Source organism: Budorcas taxicolor, chromosome 5, assembly GCF_023091745.1.
Source record: "Budorcas taxicolor isolate Tak-1 chromosome 5, Takin1.1, whole genome shotgun sequence".
NCBI classification, from domain to species: Eukaryota; Metazoa; Chordata; class Mammalia; order Artiodactyla; family Bovidae; genus Budorcas; species Budorcas taxicolor.
The window spans coordinates 147,884,223-147,908,987 of NC_068914.1; the positions used below are offsets into that span (position 1 = coordinate 147,884,223).

The 24,765-nt window shown below is 50.9% G+C and overlaps 1 protein-coding gene across 1 annotated transcript in view; it reads left to right on the top strand.

Annotated features, from left to right (window-relative positions):
* Positions 1 to 1,933: 1,933 nt before the first annotated feature.
* ANO2 (anoctamin 2) overlaps positions 1,934 to 24,765 on the top strand; it is a 335,990-nt gene continuing 313,158 nt past the window's right edge. The window contains exons 1-3 of the mRNA XM_052640077.1: positions 1,934 to 1,943; positions 6,532 to 6,716; positions 7,817 to 8,143. Of these exons, the coding sequence (XP_052496037.1) occupies positions 1,934 to 1,943; positions 6,532 to 6,716; positions 7,817 to 8,143 (522 nt within the window). The remainder of the gene's footprint in view (positions 1,944 to 6,531; positions 6,717 to 7,816; positions 8,144 to 24,765) is intronic.

A 24,765-nucleotide genomic window follows, 5' to 3' on the forward strand; every position in this document is an offset into this window, starting at 1 on the left:
AAACCTAGACAAGAATAGGTACTGTAATTGAGCAAAAACTTACCTATGAACCTCCTGACAGGCAGATCAGAAAAGAGATAATAAGTTACATGGGTCCCATTGCCTAAGAAAATGAGACTAGTTCATCAGCATTAAACTTTAAGAAGAATGTCACAGTGGTATTTGTGTGACATATAAGACATTGCCCAGCATAATGAGGTGTAGTTTCATTAGTAGCTTTTTAGAAAGGGTATTCTTTTTCATGTGGGCATTTATTTTATTGTGTCTTTTTTTTTTAAAAAAAGAGGTGTTTCTGTTTTATACTTTTCTGGTCCATTCTATTCTATTATACTGAAAAAAAAAAACCATGCTGTTTTCAAACCATTAGATAACCGACTATCTTTCACATCATTAGATAACCAACCTCTAGCTTGAAAAATAGTGGCCTATGGGTTTCCCAGGTAGCTCAGTGGCAAAGAATCCACCTGCCGGTGCAGGAGACGCAGGTTCGATCCCAGGGTTGGGAAGATCCCCTGGAATAGGAAATGGCAACCAACTCCAGTATTCTTGCCTGGAAAATCCCATGGACAGAGGGGCCTGGCGGCTACAGTCCACATGGTCTCAAAGGGCTGGACATGACTGAGTGACTGAGCACCGACGCACAGTGGCTTGTAGCCTGTAGAAAATGCAGTGGCTAATAGTCCATTTTGACCAACGACTTACAACCTCTTTTCCTCACCTTTGTGAGAAAGGAATACAAGACTCTCCCATCTGCAGCAGTTCTTACCCAGTGCCTATCCCTTGTCACTTCCCTTCATCGTGAAGAACATCCTTTAGCATTTTTTTAAATGAAATTTTTATTTTATATTGGAGTGGCATTATTTATGGTGCTGCGTTAGTTTCAGGTCACCAGCAAACTGATTCGGTTATACATGCACATACATCCATTCTTTTCATTCCTTAAAATGCAGTTCTGCTGGTGACAAATCCTCTCAATTTTTTCACCCTCCCCAAGCTCCAAAATTCCACACCACCAAGCGCAGAAGAGACGACTGACCAGAAATCCCTCTATGCTCTTCTTTTCGGCATCTCGATTTTGTATCCACTCTTTCCTTGAGCACCTGCTGTGTGCCAGGTCGCAGTGAGGGCCCGAGATGACGTCCAGTCCCTACCTCTGAGCATCTCCCCCAGCCTGGAGCGTGCAGGCACGAGGGAGGTACGTTGTCTGTCAACCTGGGGGGAGTTTGAACAAGGCTCTGTAGTACGAGTATGGATGGTATCTCTGTGGGCTGAATTACTGCCTGTGTAAGCAAGCGTTAGTCCTTCAGTAGTGTCCAACTCTTTGTGAGCCCATGGATTATAGCTCACCAGACTCCTCTGTCCATGAGATTGTCCAGGCAAGAATACTGGAGTGGGTTGCCAGTTCCTCCTCCAGGGGATATTCCCGACTCAGGGATCGAACCCGGGTCTCCTGAATTGCAGACAGATTCTTTAACGTCTGACCACCAGGGAAGGCCTAGTAAGTGAAGTTATTTATTATTATCCACATCGATAGTGGAGGCACCTTGTGCTCAGCTAGTTGCTCTAATGAACAGACTGAAAAATAAGGAGTAAAGCATAACAAGAGTGCACTGCTTGCTGAAGAGGTAGGGCTGGGTGGGTGAACAAGTTGGTAGGGTGGCTCTTTCCCCAAAAGCTTTTCAGGGGCGCAGGATGATGGGGGCTCAGCCAACTTCATCCGTGACTTCCGAGTGGCCCGGAGGGTTGCCGCTCCAGTTATCAGGGAGCAGGGAAAGAGTGCGCAGGAGCAGTCATGGAAGGTTTTGATGGGTCAGACCTAGAAATAGCACATAACACTCTGCTCACATTCCTCTGGCTGGAATTCAGTCTCGTGGCCACATCAGGGAGGCTCGGAAATATGGTCTAGCTGTGTGTTCAGGGAGAAGCGGAGAACATGGATTTTGGTAAGCAGCTTGTAGTCTGTTTCATGAAGTGAAGTGTTAGTTGCTCAGACGTGTCCGACTCTTTGCGACCCCATGGACTGTAGCCCGCCAGGCTCTTCTATCCATGGGATTCTCCAGGCAAGAATACTGGAGTGGGTTGCCATTTCCTTCACCAGGGGATCTTCCTGACCCAGGGATCGAACCTGGGTCTCCTTCATTGCAGGTGGATTCTTTACTGTCTGAGCCACCAGGGAAGCCCAAGTCTCTGTCATAGGGACCTATCAAAAATGGTAAGTTTTCTGTGATTTAGTACCCTTATTATATATTAAAGTTACAGATTTAGACCATTTGTCTCCCCAAGTAGACTTTGAGAGCTTCAAGTTTCAGCATCCAGGACAGGACAAAGTGTGTGGTAAATGATTATTAAATGGTTTTGAATGTGTGAATGAATGAATGGTGAGCTGGGGTGACAGTAGCTAGCCAACAGATTCAAATGCTTCTTATTGTCTTATTTCATTTTTGAAGTATAGTTGATTTACGGTGTTGTGTTAGTTTCAGATGCACAACAAAGTGAATCATTTGTATGTATACATACCTGTTCTTTTTTGTATTCCTTTCCGTTGTGCTTTATCACAGAATATTGAACACAGCTCCCTGTGCTCTACCGTAGGACCATGTTATCTGTTTTATATATGGTAGTATGCATCTGCTAATCCCAAACTGCTAATTTATCCTTCCCCCACCCCATTTCCCGGAGAAGGCAATGGCACCCCACTCCAGTACTTTTGCCTGGAAAATCCCAGGGATGGAGGAGCCTGGTAGGCTGTAGTCCATGGGGTCGCTGAGTCAGACACAACTGAGCAACTTCCCTTTCACTTTTCACTTGCATGCTTTGGAGAAGGAAATGGCAACCCACTCCAGTGTTCTTGCCTGGAGAATCTCAGGGACAGGGGAGCCTGGTGGGCTGCCATTTATGGGGTCGCGCAGAGTCGGACACGACTGAAGCGACTTAGCAGCAGCAGCAGCAGCAGCAGCAGCCACCCCATTTCTCTTTTGGTAGCCCTAAGTTTGTTTTCTGTGTCTGTGAGTCTGTTTCTATCCTCCTGACCCAGGGATCAAACCCATGTCTCTGTGTCTTTTGCATTGCAGGGAGAGTCTTTTCCTGCTGAGCCACCTTGGAAGCATATTTTGTAGATAAGCTCATTTGTCTCATTTCTACAGATTCTACATTAAGTGATATATGATATTTGGCTTTCTTTGTCTGATATCATATGATATTTGTCTTTCTTTGTCTGATTTACTTCACTTAGTATGGTAATCTCTAGGTCCATCCATGATGCTGCTAGTGACATTGTTTCAGTCTTTCTTATAACTGGGTTATATTCTTTTGCACATGTACATATGTACATGCATGCATGCTCAGTCGCTTCAGTCATGTCTGGCTCTTTGCGACCATTTGGACTGTAGCTCTCCAAGCTCCTCTGTCCATGGGATTGTCCAGGCAAGAATACTGGAGTGGGTTGCCATACCCTCCTCTAAGTGATCTTCCCGACCCAGGGATCGAACCCAAGTCTCATGCATCTCCTGAATGGGCAGGTGGGTTCTTTACCACTGATCCAGCTGGGAAGCATTACTCACTAGATCACTGATTTATTATTAAAGGATAGGATACAACTCAGGAAGAGCCAGATGAATGAGAGGCAGAAGACAAGATACATGGGAAGGACCTGGAATCCCATGCCCTCTGGATGTGCCGTTCTTCCCACATCTCCACTTGTTCATCAACCTGGAAGCTCAGTGAACTCCATCCTTTTGGAGGCTTCATTATAGGGGCATGACTGATTATAATACATCCTTTTGGGGCACTTCACTACACAGGCACAACTGACTAAGTTTCCGGCCACCGATGGTGACTAAGCTCAATCTCCAGCCCCACGCCCTCCCAGGAGGGCAGGTGGAGGAAGGGGAGGGGAGACTGCAAGGTCCACCCTCTCATCACAAGGTTAGTTCCCCTAGCAACCAGGCCCCATACTTAGGTTAGCGGGGAGCTTCCCAAAAGTCACCTCGTTAACATAACAAAAGACACCTTGATTGCTCTCCACACTTAGGAAATTCTGAGGGTTTTAGGAGCGCTGTAGCAGATACCGAACAAAGGCCAAATTATCTGTTTTTACAATAAATCACAGTATCACACCCCCAGAACCCAGGAGGGTGGCTAAGCCACAAACACCCAGGGATCTCCTGTTCGAGGCCATTTGTGCTAAGAGCCAAGTGAATGATGCAAGAAGGGAAATAAAAATGGAGTTGGTATTGCAAAGAGAACTCTGTGTATGTGTGTTTGTCGCTCAGCTGTGTCCGATTCTTTGCGACCCCAGGGACTGTAGCCCGCAAGGGTCTTCTATCCATGGAATTCTCCAGGCAAGAATACTGTAGTGAGTTGCCGTTTTCTCCAGGGAATCTTCCCCACCCAGAGATTGAATCTGCATTTCAGGCAGATTCCTTATTGTCTGAGCCAACAGGGAAGCCCAAGAGAGCGCTCCAAAATGCCAGTATTTCCTGGAATGTCTTTCTGGAGCTGGAACGGCTGAGCTACACGGTGTTCTCTAACCGCTGGCTATGGGAGAAGGCGGGCATGAAGGCAGGACCCCAGGCAGCGGTGATCCATATATCAGAGGGCCAGCAGAGGCAGTGGCCAGGATGGCCAGTGGGGCCCTGGAGGCCAGCCTCAAAGCCCCAGTGGCTCCTTTAGGGGATGGTGGCTCCCAGACAGTGGTGTGACTAAAGCTTTGGGCTGCCTCTTAATCTGAGCTACCAGGGTCACTGGTGTGAATTCATTCCTTGAATGCTGTCAAGGAAGTATGGACCTTGAGTGAGCATCCACTGTATCACCTGCCCAGGTACTCATCAGGATGGTCTCCGGTTGTTTAGACATACATGGAGGTTTTCAGGGTATGTTTAGACACACACCCTGGGGTGCACAGTCTTGCTCTCAGTTCTGATCTGGGCAGAAATGCACAAGGGGAGAGGGATGAGCAAGACTGGGAACTGAGGACAGAAGCCCCTCCCCTGATATCCTAAACTGGAGGCCCCCATCGCCCCACCAGCGTGCATACCCATTCCTGCCCCTAGGTTCTGTCCCCTGCCTTCCAGATGCTTCAAAACTCAGATTCAGGCTTATTACCCTTCCTGAAGCTACTTTGACTTCCCACCTTTCTGGTTCCCTCAATATAGTCCAGAGCCCACAGTCTTTACCTGCTGGCTTGCTGTGTTTCCTGCACATCATCAGCATCTTCACAAAGTGATGATATTGATACATTTCTCAAGCCCAGGGACCCAAGTTCCAGTCCTCCCAAAACTGCCCAGCAGAGAGCTGGGTACATGTACGGGGCTGCTCCTCAACCCAGTAACTGACCAGAAGCTCTAACTGGGAAGAGCTGCCTTTGGTCCATTCATTCGTTCCTTCATTCAGCAGGTGCTAAGGGCTAGGCTGTTGCTTAGTCGTTAACTCGTCTGTTAAGTTTAACATTTAATGTTTAACTCTGTCCGTCCGTTTAGTCTTTAAGTCCGACTCTTGCGACCCCATGGGCTGTAGCCTTCCAGGCTCCTCTGGCCATAGGATTTTCCAGGCAAGAATACTGGAGTAGGTTGTCATTCCCATCTCCAGGGGATCTTCCTGACCCAGGGAATGAGTCCGGGTAGCCTGCACTGCAGGCAGATTCCTTACTGACTGAGCTACCGACTGGATGTATAAGGTGTGATTTCTGCTCACAAGAAGTTTAAAATGAAAAGAATAAGAACAATGATCATAACCACTTTTTATTGCATACCTGCAGGCTAATGACTGTCCAGGTGCTTTGTATGTGAATCTCTCATTCTCATTTTCACTATAATCCTGTAAGTTTGGGGGAGTCTCCTCCTTTTACAGTTGAAGAAGCAGGCTCAGAGACCTCAGAGTCAGTTCGCGGCAGGGCCAAGGTGTCACCCCGGGTGCCCTGAAAAGCTGCTCTGGGGTGTTGGGAGAGGGAGAGACTGGGCAGCTCTGAGGCCATGGTGGGGCAGCAGGGGTGTGGAGACCCCTCAAGGGCCCCGGAGGTGGCCCTTGGGTCAGAGGTCACCCTTGCCCTGAGCCCACTCTTGGTCTGTCTTCTTCAGGGGTGTGGGGGCTGCCAGGGTGCCCCCTTCTCTTGCTGCCCTGGGAGGGACCTTAAAGACTAAACCTTTGGCATTAATTCAGGGTGTCTCTCCAGAAGTGGCCCACCCACCCTACCTCCAGGCAATTGCCCTCCTCGTGTCTGGGAACTGTAAGAGATTATGACAGTCATCATCAGAAGGAGCTACTGCTGGTGGCTCTAGGCTGTGTGTGTGTGTGTGTGTGTGAGAGAGAGAGAGATGGGAACACCCCGCCCCCTCCCCTATGGCCAATGTGGGCTTGGCTAACTAAGCCTATGAGGACTGGCAGGTGGGGGCGGTGGGCAGCTGTGGGGAGGTGTGGTGTGTTCTCAGGGCTGCCCTGGGGTCCCAGGCTCAGCACCTCAGCTGCTCTGGGTCCTGCGTCCATGCTTTCCCATCCCCTGAAGCTGCTGTCCCTCTGTGTCCTTGTCGTTCACAGACATCCCCCTGCTCCCTGGCTCCCCACGCCGGCTGAGCCCACGGGCAGTGGTCAGAGGGGGTCAGGGCCCCAAACACGGACAGCAATGCCTCCAGGTGCCGGGTCCCCCAGCCCAGGGTCTGCAGGGCAGTGTCCCCCAAGGTTCCGGCCAGGCGTCCGGCAGAGGGAGCCCCCCCAACAGCTCTGTGAGTACTGGGGCGAGTGGATGAGCAGGCCTGTGGGGCGCCCTCCACTTGGGGGCACGGGGTGTGTGTTGTGGGTTTGTGTGTGGGGGCGGGGTTTCTGTTAGGCTCCCTTCATCTCCTGTCTCTCCAAGACGGGATGGCACAATGTCCCAATAGCACTGGGTCTCCTGGTGAGAGGAGGATGGGGAAGACAGAGGTGTAAGAGGCCGGGTGGCCCCGCCCCTGGCCTGCAGGCTCCCTGGCCCTCCCCAGACCTCAGCTGGGGCGCCTCTGAGGCTCTCCCCTGTGCCTGGCGCTTCATCTGGTTGCCCAGGTGACCTCTCAGGTGGCTGAGGAGGCAGCTGGGTATCAAACCAGTAATAAACAGGGAAACACCCAAAGCGGGAGGCAGGTCCCTCCCTGGCTCCACCTGGTTCTTTCTCCTCCTCTTCTCAACCTCCCATCGCCTCCGGGAGCAGACGGGAGTGGACCGCAGCCTCTCTGGCAGGATCCTTGCCAGTGGCTGGGGAGGATTGAGAGCTGGCAGAGGAGGATGTGTTGCTGTGAGGCGCAGAGTGGACACTGAATCCCCCGTGGGCTGGGAGTGGGGTGGGCCAGGCGGCTAGAAATCGGCCTTTGTTCCAATGGATCCAGAGAACCTGCCGGTGAGTACGGCGTGTGTGCAGGCAGGCCTTCAGCTCTGCAAGGAGGTAGGGGTGTCGTGGTGCATGCGGGGGGCCCTTTGTGTCAGAGCGCGTGGGTGACGCAGGTATGCAGTGTGTGCCGGTGTGAGGCCGAGTGCTCGACTTGTGCGTGTGTGCTGGAATGGGGCTTGGTGCGTGGAGGGAGGCGGGTGGTGGGATGCGCGGGGTTCACGCTGCATGTGTATCTGCGTGCATGAGCGTGCGTGTGTGCTGCGTCTGTGGGCCGGGGCTAGACCCGGGGCTGGGGCGGAGGAGCGGCGGCCGTGGCCGATGAGCTCGGGCCTCTCTGTCCTTTTGCGGTGAGGGCCTGGCCTCCTCGTCCCCCTCCCGGGTCCCAGAGTGCCAGATCAGCCTCCCGCGCCTCTCGCGCCTCCCTCACTGGATGTCTCCGCTCCGCGTCCCCTCTTCTCTGGCCAGGTCATCAACAACTACTTGGAGGCCAGCGAACCGGTGTCCTCGGAGGCCCGCTTGAGCCGCATGCACTTCCATGACAACCAGAGGAAGGTGGATTACGTGCTCGCCTACCACTACCGGAAACGCGGGGCGCACCCCGGCCACGGCTCCCCGGGCCACTCTCTGGCTGTCGTCTCCAATGGCGAGACGGGCAAGGATCCCCAGGCGGGGGCTCCCGGCGACATCGAGCTGGGGCCGCTTGATGCCCTGGAGGAGGAGAGGAAAGAGCAGCGAGAGGAGTTTGAGCACAACCTGATGGAGGCTGGGCTGGAGCTGGAGAAGGACTTGGAGGTGAGGTTGGGCAGGTGGCCGAGGGTCTGGGGTGTGATGGCTGTGCTGGGCTGGGTTCCTGGCCATCGGGCCACGTGCAGGAAGCCTTTGGCTCTGTTCTGGCGTCTGGCATGCTGTTTCTTTTTCTTCTGGTGGGCAAACCAGATTTTCTTGCTCAAGGACTTGAGGAAGGGTTCTGGGATCCCAGCTGCAGGTGGGGCCAGTGGTGCTGGTGGTGGGCGCCCATCTGGAAGCTGACTTAGAGACAAAGACAGACGTTAGAGATAGAAGGCAAGGCATATCTTCCTGGCTTGCCGTCTTGTGGCCTTTGTAATGCTTTCCTTGGAAGGAAGACCTGATTTGCCTGTTGCGCTTGGGATTGAAGTTTCTGTCTAGGAGACTTACATTATTAAGAAAAGTCCTTGCTTGGGACTCCCAGGGAATTGGTTATTTGGGAATGGAACATCAGACACATTTTATCAACTTGTAAGCTGTCTGTATTCTGACCTCTGATCAGATAAATCCGTTTATCTACGCATTTGTCTCTCTGTTCTTCCATTCACCCATTCATCCTTCCATTCATACATCTTTTCATCCATCCATCCTTCCATCCATTTCTTCACTCTCTTCTCCATCCATTTCATCATGCCACACGATCCTTTAAAGATAACTGGCCCTTGCCATCCCCTCCAAACTCACCTCCTGCCCCTCCCACTCTCCGGTGCTGGCTCCAGCCCGCTGGCCTTATCTCGGTTGTATCTTTGTCACCCTTACCTCAGGGCCTTTGCATGGATTGCCATCTCTGCTTCGGTCTCCCTTCCTCTAGACCTGCGCATGCTCAGCCCCTCTCTTCAGACCTCTGCTTGAATGTTACCTCCTTCCAGACATCTTCCCTGACTGTCTTAGATGAAGTACCCCCACCCCTATCATTCTGTACCTTGACCCTGCTTCACTTTTCTTCATTATACTTAGCACCTGAAATAGCATGGTAGATTTATTTTTTATCTCTGCCCTTCCCAGCTCCGTGAAGGCAGGGGTCTTGTTTGGTTCACTGCTGTATCTCGAGCACCTTGGACAGAGTCTGGCATATATAGGAGCTTAACTAGCGTTAGTTGAATAAATGACTTCCCCAAGTCTCAGTTCTCTCATTTGCAAATAGACACTCTGCAGGATTGTAGTTTTACGTGCCCCATTGTTAGACGGGCCAATGAAAACATCTAGCGCAGTGTCTGGTACACAGTAGGTGCTCAGTAAATACTCATAAGGGTGTCATGCTGAAGGATGGGGTGACATTCTCATCAGATACCTGTTTTGTAAGTTTCACATTTAAGCCATCCCCAAAGGGGAGGGGACATCCCCAGAGGCCATTCATCCATTTTGCTGTCCCCAGGCAGGATGGCGTGTGACCCAGCTCTGACCCTGGCTGTGCTGACCTGTGCTGCTTATCCACACTCTTAAATCAGGAGCTCCTTTTCGTGTTTTTCTTTGCACCAATATAGGGCCCGTGTGCTCTTTTAAGGCCGCTTGGGGCTCCCCTGCTGTGGGGCGTGCTGACTTTCACCTTTGGAAACCCAGAGCTTGCTTAGTGCCTTTGACTGGGATCTGGTTGGAAGGTTTCTCGAGGCATGTTTTGAGAGCTGTGCAAGTAGCTCTTGTCATCACCTCTGTGGGAGGCTGCACCTTCGCTGTGTGTCAGGGAGTCAGGGAGGCTCAGGCAGCGGAGGCCTGGGCCTTGTGCCCCTGCTGAGTTGGACTCTGGAGTCTGAACACAGGTGTCCACATCCCAGTCCTGGCATCTGTCAGCCTCATGACTTTGGGCAAGTGGCTTGATCCTTTGGAATCCCAGTTTCTTTGTGTGTAAAAAGGGAGTAACGCTACAGTCTTCGCTGGGTTGTGGTGAAGGGGAAACCTGACAACTTGAAGTATCTGAAGGTGTAACAAGTCAGTGTTAACTGCTGTTGTTATTATTGAGAGTTGCCAGATCTAGCAAATAAAGATTCAAGATACCTAGTTAAATTTGAATTCAGATTAACAACAAATAATTTTTTTTTTTAGCAGAAGTGTGTCCCATGCAATATTGAGGATATTTGTTGTGTCTAATTGCTAAGGTGTGTCTGACTCTTTTGCGACCCCATGGACTGAGGCCCGCCAGGCTCCTCTGTCCATGGGATTTCCCATGCAGGAATACTGGAGTAGATTGCCATTTCTTTCTTCAGGGGATCTTCCTGACCCAGGGCGAGCCTGTGTCTCCTGCATTGGCAGGCAGGTTCTTTGCCACTGAGTCACTGGGGAAGCCCCATTAAGGACATACTTTTACTCAAATATTATTTGTGGCTGATCTGAAATTCAAATGTAACTGCACTGCTCCTAGTGGGCTGCTATCTTTGCTGCCCCCCAGCATGTTTTATTTTGATTGCTATTGGATTTTGCTGGCTTTGGCTGGGAATTAGGAGGGCCCAGAGCTAGCTCTTAGGACTGACAAATGTTCAGGGGCTCCCCTGCTGTGGGCGTGCTGACCTTCCCCTTGGGAAACCCAGAGCTTGCTTGGTGCCTCTGATTGGAGTCAGGTGGAGTGTGTCCTGGACTGTTGTCCCTGCTGTGTACTTGCCAAGAGCGCATCCCTCCTGGCCCCTTACCCTGGCTTCAGGTCTAGTTAACTCTTCTTTCTCGGGGCCTTCTACTCAACCTCCCCCAAATCCCTTCTGCCATCAGAGCCTCTACCACTCATGTAGCCATCCTGACTGACTCTCTTGCAGTGTTTTGCTTTATTATTTTTTCCCCTCCTCTCTTTTCCAAAGTTATGCATTTGGGTACCACTGATGCAGAATTGAGTTCATCACAGTTCTCAGTCATGGCGCATTATTGTTATTGGTGTGCAAAGGTCCTTCTTGTGACTTATTTATTTATATAAAGATAAAACCCGGAGTCGATGGTTCTAACACCGACACTCAGATTCACAAGAGACAGGGGTTCCTGCCACAGCTGCCAATGGAGGAGGGGGTACCCTGGTCTCGAGCCCGCGATCCTCTGAGTAGCCTGATTCTAGACCCTGAGAAGAGGGAGGAATATTCCTGAGACCTCACAGGTGTGTGTGTGGGGTGGGAGTACCACCACTGCCTTTTCGCCCTTGCTGGGAACAGGGGCTGCTGTTGTTGTTCAGTTGCTAAGTTGTGTCCTACTCTTTGTGACCCCATGGACTGCAGCACACCAGGCTTCCCTGTCCTTCACCATCTCATGGAGTTTGCTCAAACTCATGCCCATTGAGTCAGTGATGCAATCTAACCATCTCATCCTCTGTCGTCCCCTTCTCTTCCTGCCCTCAATCTTTCCCAGCATCAGGGTCTTTTCCAGTGAGTCAGCTCTTGGCATCAGGTGGCCAAAGTACTGGAATTTCAGCTTTCCATTGAATATTCAGGGTTGATTTCCTTTAGGACTGACTGGTTTGCTCTTGCTCCCTTGGGGATGGGGGAAGGGCTTTCATGTCCACCTTCTCCCTGATTGCAGCCCTACATCAGGCCTGGGGGGTTGGCCCTGGAACCCAAGGCCTGCAGCTGCCTTGGTGCCTTTGCTGCTTGTGATTTCTTTTAGTCCCCTTACCCTTCCCTGCTCACTGCCTGCTGCCCCCAAAGGCCGTCATTCCAATGCTTGGTGTTTCTGGGAAACGTATAGTGTTGCTTTTGCATTGTGCATTTTTTTCCTTTAAAAAAAGACATTATTGTTTAGAACACCTTTTAAAAAATTTATTTGTATTGGAGTAGAGTTGCTTTACGATTTTGTGTTAGTTTCTGCTGCACAGCAAAGTGAATCAGCTATGGAAATACATATGTCCCCTCTTTTTTGAATTTCCTTCCCATTTAGGTCACCATAGAACACTGAGAAGAGTTCCCTATGCTATACTTTAGATTCTCATCAGTCATCTATTTTATAACTAGTACCAATAGCGTATAAAAGAGTCTTACATTTTCTGAAAAATTGGACAGAGATGTCCCCATCCCACACACTAGTTTCCTCTATTATTGATACGGTACATTTATCACAGTTAGTGAGCCTCTACTGATACCCTGTCATTAACTCAAATCCCTTCTCGGCTCAGAGTCCCCTGGTTTTTACCTTCTCCCTTTTTGTCCTCCAGGGTCCCAGCCCGGATCCCACACGGTATTTGCTGTCATAGCGCCTTAGGCTCACCACCCTCTTGGTGGTGACAGTTTCTCTGAACTGTATGCGTTTTTCATTTACATAGTGGCGCTCTGTCTTAAACCCATTCTGTTCCCTTCCTTTTTCTCTCAGCACTGTATTTTTCAGACCATTCATTAGAGTTGTTGTTTAGTTGCCAGGTCGTGTCGACTCTTTGTGACCCCACAGACGGTAGCACACCAGGCTTCTTTGTCTTCCACCATCTTCCGGAGCTTGCTCAAACTCATGCCCATTGAGTTGGTGATGCCACCCAACCATCTCGTCCTCTGTCACCCCCTTCTCCTCCTGCCTTCAGCCCTTCCTAGCATCAGGGTCTTTTCCAATGCCCTGGCTCTTTGCATCAGGTGGCCAAAGTATTCCCCGGTGCGCATGGGTCTAATTCTTTTTTTCTAACAGATGAGCTCTTGTTTACCTACTCATTCCCCTAATGATAACGGGCACCCAGGTTGTCACCCAACAAGGTTGTGAATGACTTGTCCCCTCCTTCAGGGCTTGTGTCCTATGCTCTTCTTCATCCCTTCCCCTCACCCCTAGGTCAAGTTGATGCTAAACCCTGGTTAGAGGTGGAGACCATGAGGGTCTGAACAACTTTCTGGGGGCCTGTTGGGGTCTGAACTGCTCTCTGGGTCGGGATACTCAGCCTCTGGCTGTGAGCAGCAGTTTGGAACTGGTCCCTCAAGGGGCAGGCACACTGCCTGGCTGCACCTGGTGGCTGTTTGGAGAGCAGGTGCAGCGGCCCCACCTTCTAGACTGTCCCCTTTCTCCTGGGCTGGATGGCCTCTTAGGCTCCAGCTTTGCTTTGATTTTAAGGCAAATGGAGAGGAAGTGGGTTTCCTATTGGACACCTATGAAAAATATGCACTTAGCCTTACAGATCAGAAGAACTTTGCGGTCACCAAACTCTAAAGGATTGAGTATCGTGGACTTCATTTCAACTCTAGCTGATATCTGGGCGTGCTTCAGACAGAGGAGAACCAGTGAGTCCCTTGTTTGGCGTTTCACCTTTCGTTTTGTGTACATATTGTCATGGACTGACAAGGTCCACATTTGTATTTTAAAGACTATTTAGTATTTATTGGATGACTAAGCCATGGTTCACTCTATATTTTCTTATGTTTGGCCATTTGATTAGAATTTCATCTAAAGACTGTTGGAGATTCCTCTGGGTGACAGGGACCCCTGCAACCTCATTGCCAGTTCCGATAAATGTGGGCTCCCCTTTGGAATTGAGCATCAAAATCACTGCATTCGAGTGGGAGGCGAATGAATGCAAGCAGTTAGGGGACTTACCCAGCCTTGAGCCTCCAGACAGGCTGTAGAGCGGATGGGCTGAACAAGGCCTCCTGTGTCCCCCCAGACCTCCTGCCCTGACCCAGAGAGCCAGAGGGACAGAGGCAGAGACTCAGATGCTCGGGTGGTACTAGGGGGCATCTAGCTGAGCCCAGAGCCAGGACAGCATGTGGTGCCCTTGATGGGCCCGGAGGACATGTTTACACAACAGTGCAGAGACTTTCTCCCAACCTTCAGGCCCTGGAGTTCCAGCAGGCATGGCCCCAAACTTCATCCCTGTGGGCAGCTGATCTTCCCAACTGCGAATGGAGAGGGGGCATGGACAGGGAGACCAGGTGCCCCCTTGCTTGGCGCTGGCTTTCCTGGGATTAGGGCACTCCAGGACCCCTAGCAGAAGCTGCCTTTGCACCATGTGCTCTGGCTTCTCTAGCAGGTCTACAGGCTGCTTTTGGCAGCGTCAGGCATGGGGGGCAGAGTGCCAGCCTGGACGCTTGCAGGTTCACTCAGGAGGCAGAGCCCTTCTCTCTGACCTGGTGTCGGGTGGGAACCCAGGAATAACCAAGCTCCTCTATCTCTATGGAGAGGAGATCACCTCCCCTCAAGACAAAGGATGTCTCTGACACCCGACTCTTTGCCCTGTGGCCCTGACACCTGACAATTCAACCCAGATTATTGTGCTGAGTCAAAAGGAGTCGTCTAGGGGACCTCTGGGGAACAGGACGTGGGGACCTCCCAGTGGGGCTCATTTAGGGGAGAAGCTGGCAGGCTAGGAAAATCAAATGCTGCCTCACTCTCTTCAAACCAGAGGCTACTGTTTCTTGACCTGACTTTTGTAATTACCCCTTTCTTGCACGAAGAATCTGCTTGCAATGCAGGAGACTGCCTTCAATGTTTGAGACCTGGGTTCGATCCCTGGGTCAGGAAGATCCCCTGGAGAAGGAAATGGCAACCCATTCCAGTATTCTTGGCTGGGAATTCCCATGGACGGAGAAGCCTAGGCGGGCTACAGTTCATTGGGTTGCAAGAGTTGGACACGACTTAGTGACTAAACCACCACCTTTTTGGGGAAGAGTTTTTATACATCTGATTAAATAACTAATGGGAACCCCTGTCCTCCTAGGCTTTTGAATGGTGGTGGGGCAACATTGTGAAATTGCTGTCTTTCTCCTTACATGGTATCTGTTCACAACCCTGCAGATGAGACCCTCAGACCTGCGTTTTCTTCTCTCTTACCTGTATCATTTTGCTTTGCTGGGAGAAATAGGGTGTAGGAGATTCCCTGATTGTCAGGAAAACCTTGCTGCTTGCTTTTCTAGGGTGACCTGGAGGTCTTCCTGTCCACCGCTCTGCCTCCAGGCCCCAGGCAGGTTGTTGGGCACTGGCCTGAGTGAGTCGTCTATTTCTATGGGATGGGGGTCCCTGCATCCTTATCGACACCATTGTGAGATTAGTCTGTTTCCTTCTCAGGAATAGAATAGGCGTTTGCATTCTTAAGAAGGCCTATAAGGGAGAGCAGGGAAGATGCGAACGTGGCATTTAATGACACTCCAGTCCATTCCGTTTCTTGATGACGCTGTTGCATTCTCATGGGTGTGGGTAGTGGTCCCGTGGCTGTTGACTTCTTGCTGTAATGACTGGGGAAATGCACTGATTCCCCCCTGGCTTTGGGACGTGTTCCTGTTCCACTTGCCCCACCCTGAAGCAGCATACCAGAGCCCAGGGCGTCTCACCTGCCTCTTTCCTGCCCCAAGGGAGCTTCAGGAAACACAACAGCCCCAGCAGCCCCTGCCCGCTGGGACCACACAGCTGAGCAGAGCAGGGCAGGCCTCAGTGGACTGGATCTCCCGGGGGAGGTACCCCAAGCAGCCTGGGGGTGGGGATTCAGAGAGAAGCAAAGAGAGCAAGTCAAGTCCCCCAAACCTGGGTGAACATCAATTTCCTTTTTCAGAGTTTGTAATTAAAAACTAGTATTCATGAACAGAGACTGCTTGGGTAAGTCACTCCAGCTGTCAAGATGCCCCAAAGGGAAGCAAAGACCAGAGGAGACCCACCAGGCTCCGTCTCTGGCTCCATCTCTGGCTGCCTCTCCTGCATCTCCTTCAGCAGACATTCCCGATTCGGTGTCATGCCCTGGGCTGGAGCTGATGCCACAGGGGCTTCTGGTCTAGTGGGGAAAGCAGCCGTAACCACAGAGAATCACAGGATCAGGCCTGAATGTGCAGTTAGAGTAGGGAGAGAGCTGGGAGACCAGTGGTCCGGTGATGGGAGAAGCCTGCCTGGAAGCTCTAGGCGGAATCGCCTCCCTTCTCCTCACTCCCAGATGCTCGGGGCCCAGCACACCTGAGCGGGCTATATTATCAGATCTCCAGTGGGCATTCGCCCCCCTGCAAGCTGCAGCGCTGGGGAGGACAGTGCAAGTTTAGACGTGGGTGTTGTATGTGGTGGGAGTCTTCTTTGAGCCTCTGAGGTCTGGAGAAGCCCAGTGGTTGTATCTGGGGCTTGAGGGATGGGGAGAATGGTTCTGGGCCACCAGCCTTAAGTGCCCCCTTGTCCTCACTGTGGATGGGATCTCCCTGCTACTCCTGGTCACTCCTTATGCTGCCCCTATACCTTCTCTCTGATGACCCCTGGGGCTATATGGCAGCATCAAGGATCCTTAAACCTTGCAGGTTTTGTGAATAGGATTCATCAACTCACATGGTAGAAAATGGCACTTACTTTCACCAACATTTAGGTGCGTGCATGCTAAGTCACTTCAGTTGCACCCAACTCTGTGACCCCACGGATGGTAGCCTGCCAGGCTCCAATGTCCGTGGGGATTCTCCAGGCAAGAACACTGTAAGGGGTGGCCATGCCCTCCTCCAGGGGGTCTTCCTGACCCAGAGATTGAACCCTTGTCTTGGGTGTCTTCTGCATTGGCAGGCAAGTTATTTACCACTAGCACCACCTGGGAAGCCCCAACATTTGCCCAAAACATAGCATTTACTTGAGTTAAGGATATAGGTACAGACTGACATTGCTGTGAGCAGCTGGGAGTTTGTCACCAATGGAAGTCACATGCAGCTTCATATCCCCTTATAATGGCTGCACAAGTCTTTGTCAGCGCTGATGCTCATCATTAGTTTGAAATGATGACGAGGTTTAGATGTGCTGCTAGGCTTGCTGTCGGATGCCTTGTTAAAGCAGTATGTGTGTGACTGTCTCATACATTTCCCTAGTGGCTCAGACGATAAAGAATCTGCCTACAATGTGGGAGATCCAGGTTCAATCCCTGGGTCAGGAGCATCCCCTGGAGAAGGGGGCATGGCAACCCACTCCAGTATTCTTGCCTGGAGAATTCCATGGACAAAGGAGCCTGGCAGTCTACAGTCCACGGAGTCACAGTTGTCAGACACAACTGAGTGGGTAACACTTTTACTTTTTCACTTAAAGCAGTAAGTGTATGACATTTACATTTAAGTATTTTGATTCCTGTGTGATGAGTCTTTTCTTTATTCTGTAGGATTATTTTACACACTGAAACATTCTGAGAAGGGGTTCATAGATTCCATCTGACTGTCCTAGGGCTCCAGACCCAGACAATCATTATGACCCCCTGAACATCACTCCGCAAACCTAGAAGAAGCTCAGACAGACAGTGACTGTCCTGCGTGGCTGCTGTATGAAGGGGAATCAGATGGGAAGGCTTACAGGCTGCTTCCTGGAGACTGGCTCAGAGAAGGTTCCCAAGGCGTCTGGAGGCAGGGGCATGATAACAGGGGCCTGGGTGGGGCCAAGCATACCTGTGACGTCAGCTGACCCTTCCGTGCTAGTTGTATTTGGAAGCGTGTGGTTTGATCCACGACATGATTGAACCCAAGAAGGAAGTGGAGTGGAAAGCGTGTTGAGTGGCTCAAGCCCAGGTGCTAGGTCCTGCACTGCCACCGGCTGGCTTCTTTCTGGATCTGGAGAGTGAGCATAATCAGGGATCCTCCAATGCTGGACCTGAAGGGACTGGCTCTCTAGGACTGACAGAGTCTGGGCTGCAGTAAAAATGGAGACCGTTTTCTCCATGTACTCAAAAATTGCACCGATAAAGACAATTTTCTCAATTTATAGTCGTTCTTACATATCTTTTCCTTCAAGCTTTAGCAGCTGTTAGCACTTGGCTGTCCGTGTGTACTCAGTGAGGGCACAGCGAATGGGTGAGAAGTAGAAGAATGTTAGTGGGAAAACTTAGAATTGGCCAGTACTGTTTAATATTGCGATTTTTTTTTTTGCTATTTTTTATTGGAGTGTAACTGCTTTGCAACCTTGTGTTACTTTCTGCTGTACAGTGAAGTGTATTAGCTATTTGCTGTGCTTAGCTGCTCAGTCATGTCTGACTCTTTGTGACTCCATGAACTGCAGCCCGCCAGGCTCCTCTGTCCTTGGGGATTCTCCGGGCAAGAATACTGGGGTGGGTTGCCATGCCCTCCTCCAGGGGATCTTCCCAACCCAGGGATTGAACCCAGGTCTCCCGCATTGCAGGTGGATTCTTTACCAACTGAGCCACCAGGGAATATGTATGCATATATCCCATCCCTGTTGGACTCCCCCCGTCCCACCCCTCTGGGTCATCACAGGGCAGCAAGCTGAGCTTCCTGTGCTCCACAGCAGCTTCTCGTTGGCTGTCTGCTTACACAGAGTGGTTTATATAAGTCAATGCTACTCTCTCAGTTGGACCCACCCTCTCGTCCCCATGCTGTGTCCATATGTCTGTTCCCCATGTCGCAAATAGGTTCATCTGTACTATGTTTCTAGATTCCACATGTATGTGTTAAGATATGATATTTTTTCTTTCTTTTTAAAATTAATTTACTTTTTAATTGAAGGATAATTGCTTTACAGAATTTTGTTGTTTTCATCAAACCTCAATGTTTTTTGCTTTCTAAAACACTTCACACTGTATAACAGATTCTAGGATCCATCCACATCTCTACAAATGACCCAATTTCATTTTTTTTTTTTTTTTTTTGGCTGCCATAAAAAGAAATGCAGTTGGTTTTGGTGGTGATCTCCTGTTGCCTATCCTGTGAGTTCTTCCATGAAAATTGTTCTTGGTTTGAAGATTGGAATTAAGCGAGTCAGTATTTTAAGGACTTTTGTGGAGGGCTCTGCAAGGAGCATTCTGACCTGGCGTGTTGTCCCAGCTCCTAAGGGTCCCCCGGGGCTGGCTGCTTGGGCATTGGAAACAGGCAGCTCCTCACGGTGCCTCCTGCTGAGAAGCTCGTCTCTGGCCCTGCACGAGGGACGGGTGAGTGGATGGCGAGCTGGGTGGGCTGATGGCCTCTCTTCAGGGGAGGTTGCTGCTGTTGTTCAGTTGCTCAGTCACGTCTGACTCTCCAGCCCCATGAACTGCAGCACACCAGGCTTCCCTGTCCTTCACTGTCTCCCTGAGTTTGCTCAAACTCACGTCTATTGAGTCAGTGATGCCATCCAACCATCTCATCCTCTGTCTCCTCTCGATCTTTCCCAGCATCAGGGTCTTTTCCAATGAGTCGGCTCTTCACATCAGGTGGCCAAAGTACTGGAGCTTCAGCTTCAGCATCAGTCTTTTCAGTGAATCTTCAGGGTTGATTTCCTTTAGGATTGATTGGTTTGATCTCCTTGCTGTCCAAGGGACTCTCAAGAGTCGTCTTCAGCTCCAAGGGAGATGTCAGGTTAAAAAAGAAAGAAGGAAGCGGATGTAGTATCGGAGAAGTTAACTGACATCAGTTGGAGACTTTGCAGGATAGTTGAAAAGGGACTCAGTTTCTCACCATTTCAAACTGTTATTCCATGCTCTGTTGTGTCTTCCTTAATCTAATGCTCCGTGCGCTTGGGCAGAGAGACCAAAACACTTAGCACACCCTCTGGAGCTTCACTTGTTCCCGGATAGATTGAAGACTTCGAGAGCCAGGGCCGTGTTTTATTTCTTTTTGTGTGTGTGTTTATTTGCACAGTGTCTGACACACAGTAGAGACTCAAGTGTGCTGAACTGATTCAAAGCAGTGTGTGGCAAGGATAGCATATTGCAGAGTTGTTCAGGGGAGGGGCCAGTCCCCAAGAGCTGGAGTTGTCAGGGGGGGCTTTCCCAAGAAGAGGGACCCCCCTCTTTCTCCTAACCCTGCCCCTGCCCTGAGCAGCCTGGAACCCTGCCTGCATTTCCTCTCCCCCCTCCCCACCTGAGCTCTAGCCCCTTCCTGCTTCTTTGCAGTAGCTTTCCCTGGGGAAGAAAATGCCATAGCCGCCTGCATCTCCCTCTGAGCCTCTGACCCAGAGAGGAGGGTGGAGGGCACTGGAGGAGGGAGTGAGAGGAAGCAGGGGCCGGGGAGAGAGGCCCCGACAGACAGACAGACACACAGTAAACCTGAGCCCTTCCAGGCTGCCCTTCGGGTCCCCAGTTTAGAAAGTTTTGACTCCCTGCCTGGGGAAGAGGTTGAGCCCCGGGGGTTGTTTCGGGTCTCCCCGTCTTCCCCCACCCACCCTGTTCCTCCCTCTTTCTTCCTCTCAACGCCCTCCAGCACTGCACTAGGGCAAATCCCACAGCCGAGGATGATTGCCGTTGCTGTGGACTTGTTGATGTTTGTGTTTAGGCCAGGCTCGTCTCCACGATGTGATTATGAAATCCTTCAGAAACACACGCAGACACAGTTTCCTATGGACTGTACATTGGGAACTGTCTGTGTGACCAGGGCTGTGTCCCCAAGGCTGCTCTGGCTCTGGGACTTCGCTTTCGTCCAGTCACTAGAAATTTCCTGCTTGGAGTTGCCAGGACGGTCTGTTCTCTCCTGCTTGCCGCAGGGGCCGCAGGAATCTGGACCCTTCCTTCCCCGAGTGTCTTTTGTTGTTTTGTGTTTTGTTTTTTAAGGCTGCACTGTGTAGCATATGGGATCTAGTTCCCTGACCAAGGATGGAACCTGGTCCCCCTGCACTGGGAGCGTGAAGTCTTAACCACTGGACCCTCAGGGAAGTCCCTCCCTGAGTATCTTTTATTATATATAGTTACATAAGGGTTCAGCTTCATTTTTTGGCATGTGGATATTCAGTTTTTCTAGCACCATTTGTTGAAAAGACTGTCTTTTCCCCACTGAGTGGTTTTGGCACCCTTGTCAGAAACTATTTGACCAAACATATGCATGCATGCTTAGTCAGTCTGTTGTGACTCTTTGTAGCCCGCCAGGCTCCTCTGTCCATGGGATTTCCCAGGCAAGAATACTGGAGTGGGTTGCCATTTGCTTCTCCAAGGGATCTTCCCGACCCAGGGATCGAACTTGGGTCTCCTGCATTGAGAACAGATTCTTTACTGTCTGAACCACTTAGAGAAGCCCCTTCCTTGAGTGTCTTAAAGCTGCTTTTGAAGATCTGAGTCATAACAAATACTTCTACTGTGCTAGGGCACACAGAACCACTCATTGAATCCTTGTAGTGATCCTGTAAAAGATGGACTATCACTGCCTTTATTTCTCAGATAAGAAAACTGAGGTTACTTGGTCAAGGTCAAAGAGCTTAGTAAGCTAAGTCAGCTAAGTCACTTTAGTCGTGTCCAACTCTGTGCGACCCCATAGATGGCAGCCCACCAGGCTCCCCCATCCCTGGGATTCTCCAGGCAAGAACACTGGAGTGGGTTGCCATTTCCTTCTCCATGAAAATATTCCATAAATGAATTTCAGTAACTCTTAAACATTCCACAAAATTTCCTAAGAACCTGTGAGAGTATAATACCTGGCAATCCTCTCTAAAACAGAGATTCACCTATCTGCTACATTACTGCTGATGATCTGAAATATACATGGTCTCTAAAAAATAACAGTACTGAATAAAACTGAAAGGATCATCCAAGTTCCTACATAATACCAAAGTATTTATCCAGGATTACTGAATAAATCATAGCAATTTGGTATACTTTAGTACCAGGGAAGGATTCAGACCCTTTGTCTATGTCTCCATCACTGCACTGTCCCACTTCTGGGGGGCTGATGCTCTGCCCTCTGAGCTTGGTGTGGGGGAGAGGGAGTCTTTGTTGTCACCATGGAGATTGTCGGCCACCAAAGCAGGTTCAGGAGAAGAGCTGGGGGCCTGTGAACTTGGGAATGTTCTCTCCTTTCCTCTGTCCCTGTTTTGCCCCTTCTGTCTTCTCTCTTAGCGGCCAAGGCGGGTGATCATGAAGCGGGAACGGCTGGATCCCTGCAGGGACCTTTTAATTACTGTGTTTGCAGCAGGAATCAACCTGCTTGGGGCTTACCCCTGTGACAGTGGGGTGGATCTGGACCAGCACACGGGATGAGCGGCGGCAAGGGTTTCCAGGAGAGTGGGACCTCTTGTGACCTGGCTTCACCTCTATGGGTGTGTTCTGCCCTGTCCAGCCCGCGGGCATCAGGAGGAATAAGGGCGGGACCTGTTTGCCTTGGGTGCCCAGCCTCTGCCTTCTGTGGCTTCTCCTACCTGGTTCGCGCATCACTCTCCGTCTTCACGTCCACCTCAGGGCTTTCATTCAAACCTCTCTGGACAGCCGGGCTTTGCAGCAGCTGTGTCTTTAATGAGGATCAAAGATGTAGGGGATGGTGGCAGACTGGGCCCTGGCAGATGGAGGGCTCTGGGAATCATGCACAGTGACCCTTTCCTTTTTCAAGGACCACGGCCCCCCTTCTTCCTTTACCCCTGCTTTCATAAGCTGGTTATGTTGGCGCCTAGTGCCTGCACAGACAGGCAGCGTTTGGGATGGAGCGTCCCTTGTGTTCTGAGGCCCGTGGTGGTGTGAGATGAAGAGGAGAGTGTCTGCACTGCCCGCACACTCAGGAAGGGGTTGGTGTTCAGCGATGGACACAGAAGGCAGAGGGTTCCTCAGGGTCGCGCAGGTATTCCTTGTGTGGGCACCTGTGACGAGCGGGTGGATTACCTCTTCACCGCCTCTTGCATTCTGGGTCATTCCCTCCTGTTGTGAGGATGCTGAGGAGATGGAAGAGCATTCAGCCATTCATCTTGACTGGAGCCAAGTGGAAGCAGACAGAGATGCTGGGGTCTTCCTCCCCAAACATGGCATCCTTCCCTCCAGGACCGAAGGGCTGTGGCTCCCTGGTGCCCCGCCCGCCTCCACTGGCTTGGGTGCACATATTCCGCACAGACACCGTTGTCTGCACATATGTGAATGCTCGCAGCCAAGCTGACTTGCTACAGTGACTGGAGCCAGGAGGGGCAGGGCTGGAGGGTTTCCTGAAGGAGAAGGTTCTGGTGTCAAGTGAGCTTGGAATCCCAGCTCAGCCACCAAGTGATGCACAACCTTGGGCAGATCGTATGATGTCACCTGTGACTTGGGTTTTCTCGTCTGACCTGCTTGAGTTGTTTTGAAGACGAGTGGTCCATTGAGGGGTACATGATAGTTGTCAAGGAAATGAATAATTAAATGAGGGAACATTCCTTTAAGTGTCTAGAGCAGTGCCTGGGACATGTTAGAAGCTCAGCATAGCTACTCTTCTAGTTCCTGCCTCTCAGGTCCCCAGATCCCTACAAGACTCCTATCTTTTCCTCCAAGCTGACATGTCTGTAAATGAGCCAGACTCGCCTATCCTGATTATTCTCAGTCCTCTCGTGGCCTGGCTTCATGGACCCCTCGTTAGGCTCTAACACCCACCAGTGGTTCAGATGCCCTGGAGAAGCCTCCTCCAACAAGCTTTTTCTTTTCTTCTTTCTGGGGTCTTTGGAAATCTCACCCAAGGGCTGACATGTGTGTGCACACGTGCCAAGTCGCTTCAGTCATGTCTGACTCTTTCTGACCCCACAGACTGTAGCCCGCCAGGCTTCCCTGTCCATGGGATACTCCAGGCAAGAATACTGGAGTCGTTTGCCTTGCCCTCCTCCAGGGGGTCTTCCTGACTTAGGGATTGAACCTCCATCTCTTGCATTGAAGGCGAATTCTTTACTGCTGAGCCACCAGGGCGGCCCCAAAGGCTAACACCTGATATCAAATACCTCACCAGGAGGCTGACCATCCCCAGGAAGGACCTGGAATTGCACGGACCTTTGCATGGATAGGTCATCCTTCTGTGTGCCCTGGTCTGAGCTAGAAGTCTCGCCTGCTACATTGAACCTCTGTTTTAAAAATCCTCATTACATTGTAAGGTGTTAATGTAGCTTGTTGCAGAGAGCCCTTTTCTAAAGCAATAATTAGCCTAATTTTCTGCTCTCTACACCTGCACTTCCATGTCTCTGGTTTGATGGAAGTATGACAGACCTCTGCCTTTCTCGCTGCGCTTCAGTGAGAAGTGCGATGCACTGTATAACTTGAAGCACCATCTAGCCCGTGTGCCAGCCAGAGGAAGAGAGACAAGAAATCGCTTCTTTCACTTGCTTGTGCGCTTATCTCAAAACTCAGGAGGCAAGTTCTTCTTTAGGTCTAACCTGACTCCGTCCAGAGCAACCGTCGGTTGGTGAAGGAACAGGTCAGATGGCGTGCATTTGATTGGCCCCGCTGGGTCTGAAGTGCGTGGGGACTTGTCTCGGGGGCCTCGTTTTGAGCCTGGCCCGTCCTAGGCGGTGGAGCCAACGGAGGATAGGAGAGCACCCTTCTATGGGCCCAAGGAGCAGGTTGTCTGGCCGTCTGCAGACTCTGGTCCACCTGCAGCTCTTCTCCCAGCGTGGTCTCACACTCAGGACAGGTCATGTGACTATCCCCAGCTCTTAAATTTCATTATTTTCCGTTGTTTTGGGTTCCTCCATCTCCTATCTCCTGTAGCATCTATGGGCAGGCCTGCTCTCTGTTTGCTGCAGAATCATGTGTTCCTTGGTGAGCTGTCTGGGGGTATCTGAAGGACATCCAGGCCATGTCCCTGCCTCTGGGACAGGCTTCCTGTGTCCCAGTGCTTCAAACATCTTCCCAGGGATTTCTTCATTTCGTCGGATAATCTCTCCTTACCCTTCGTAGTGACAAGGTTCTTTCTAGAGTCTGACTTGACTCTCTCTTGCTGCCAGCTCCACCCCGTGGTCTCTTCAGTTCTGGCCTCCAGGGAGGCAGAGAACAGCTGCCTGGTCCCGCCCTGTTCCTTCCTTGTTCTTGTTGGGGCAGCACCTCCGTGCATCCAGCCCATGAATCCCCCAGCAATTTCTTTGTCACTAGATCACATTGCAAGCTCCTGTCCAAGTGCCGTCTGGCCTCTTCCTGT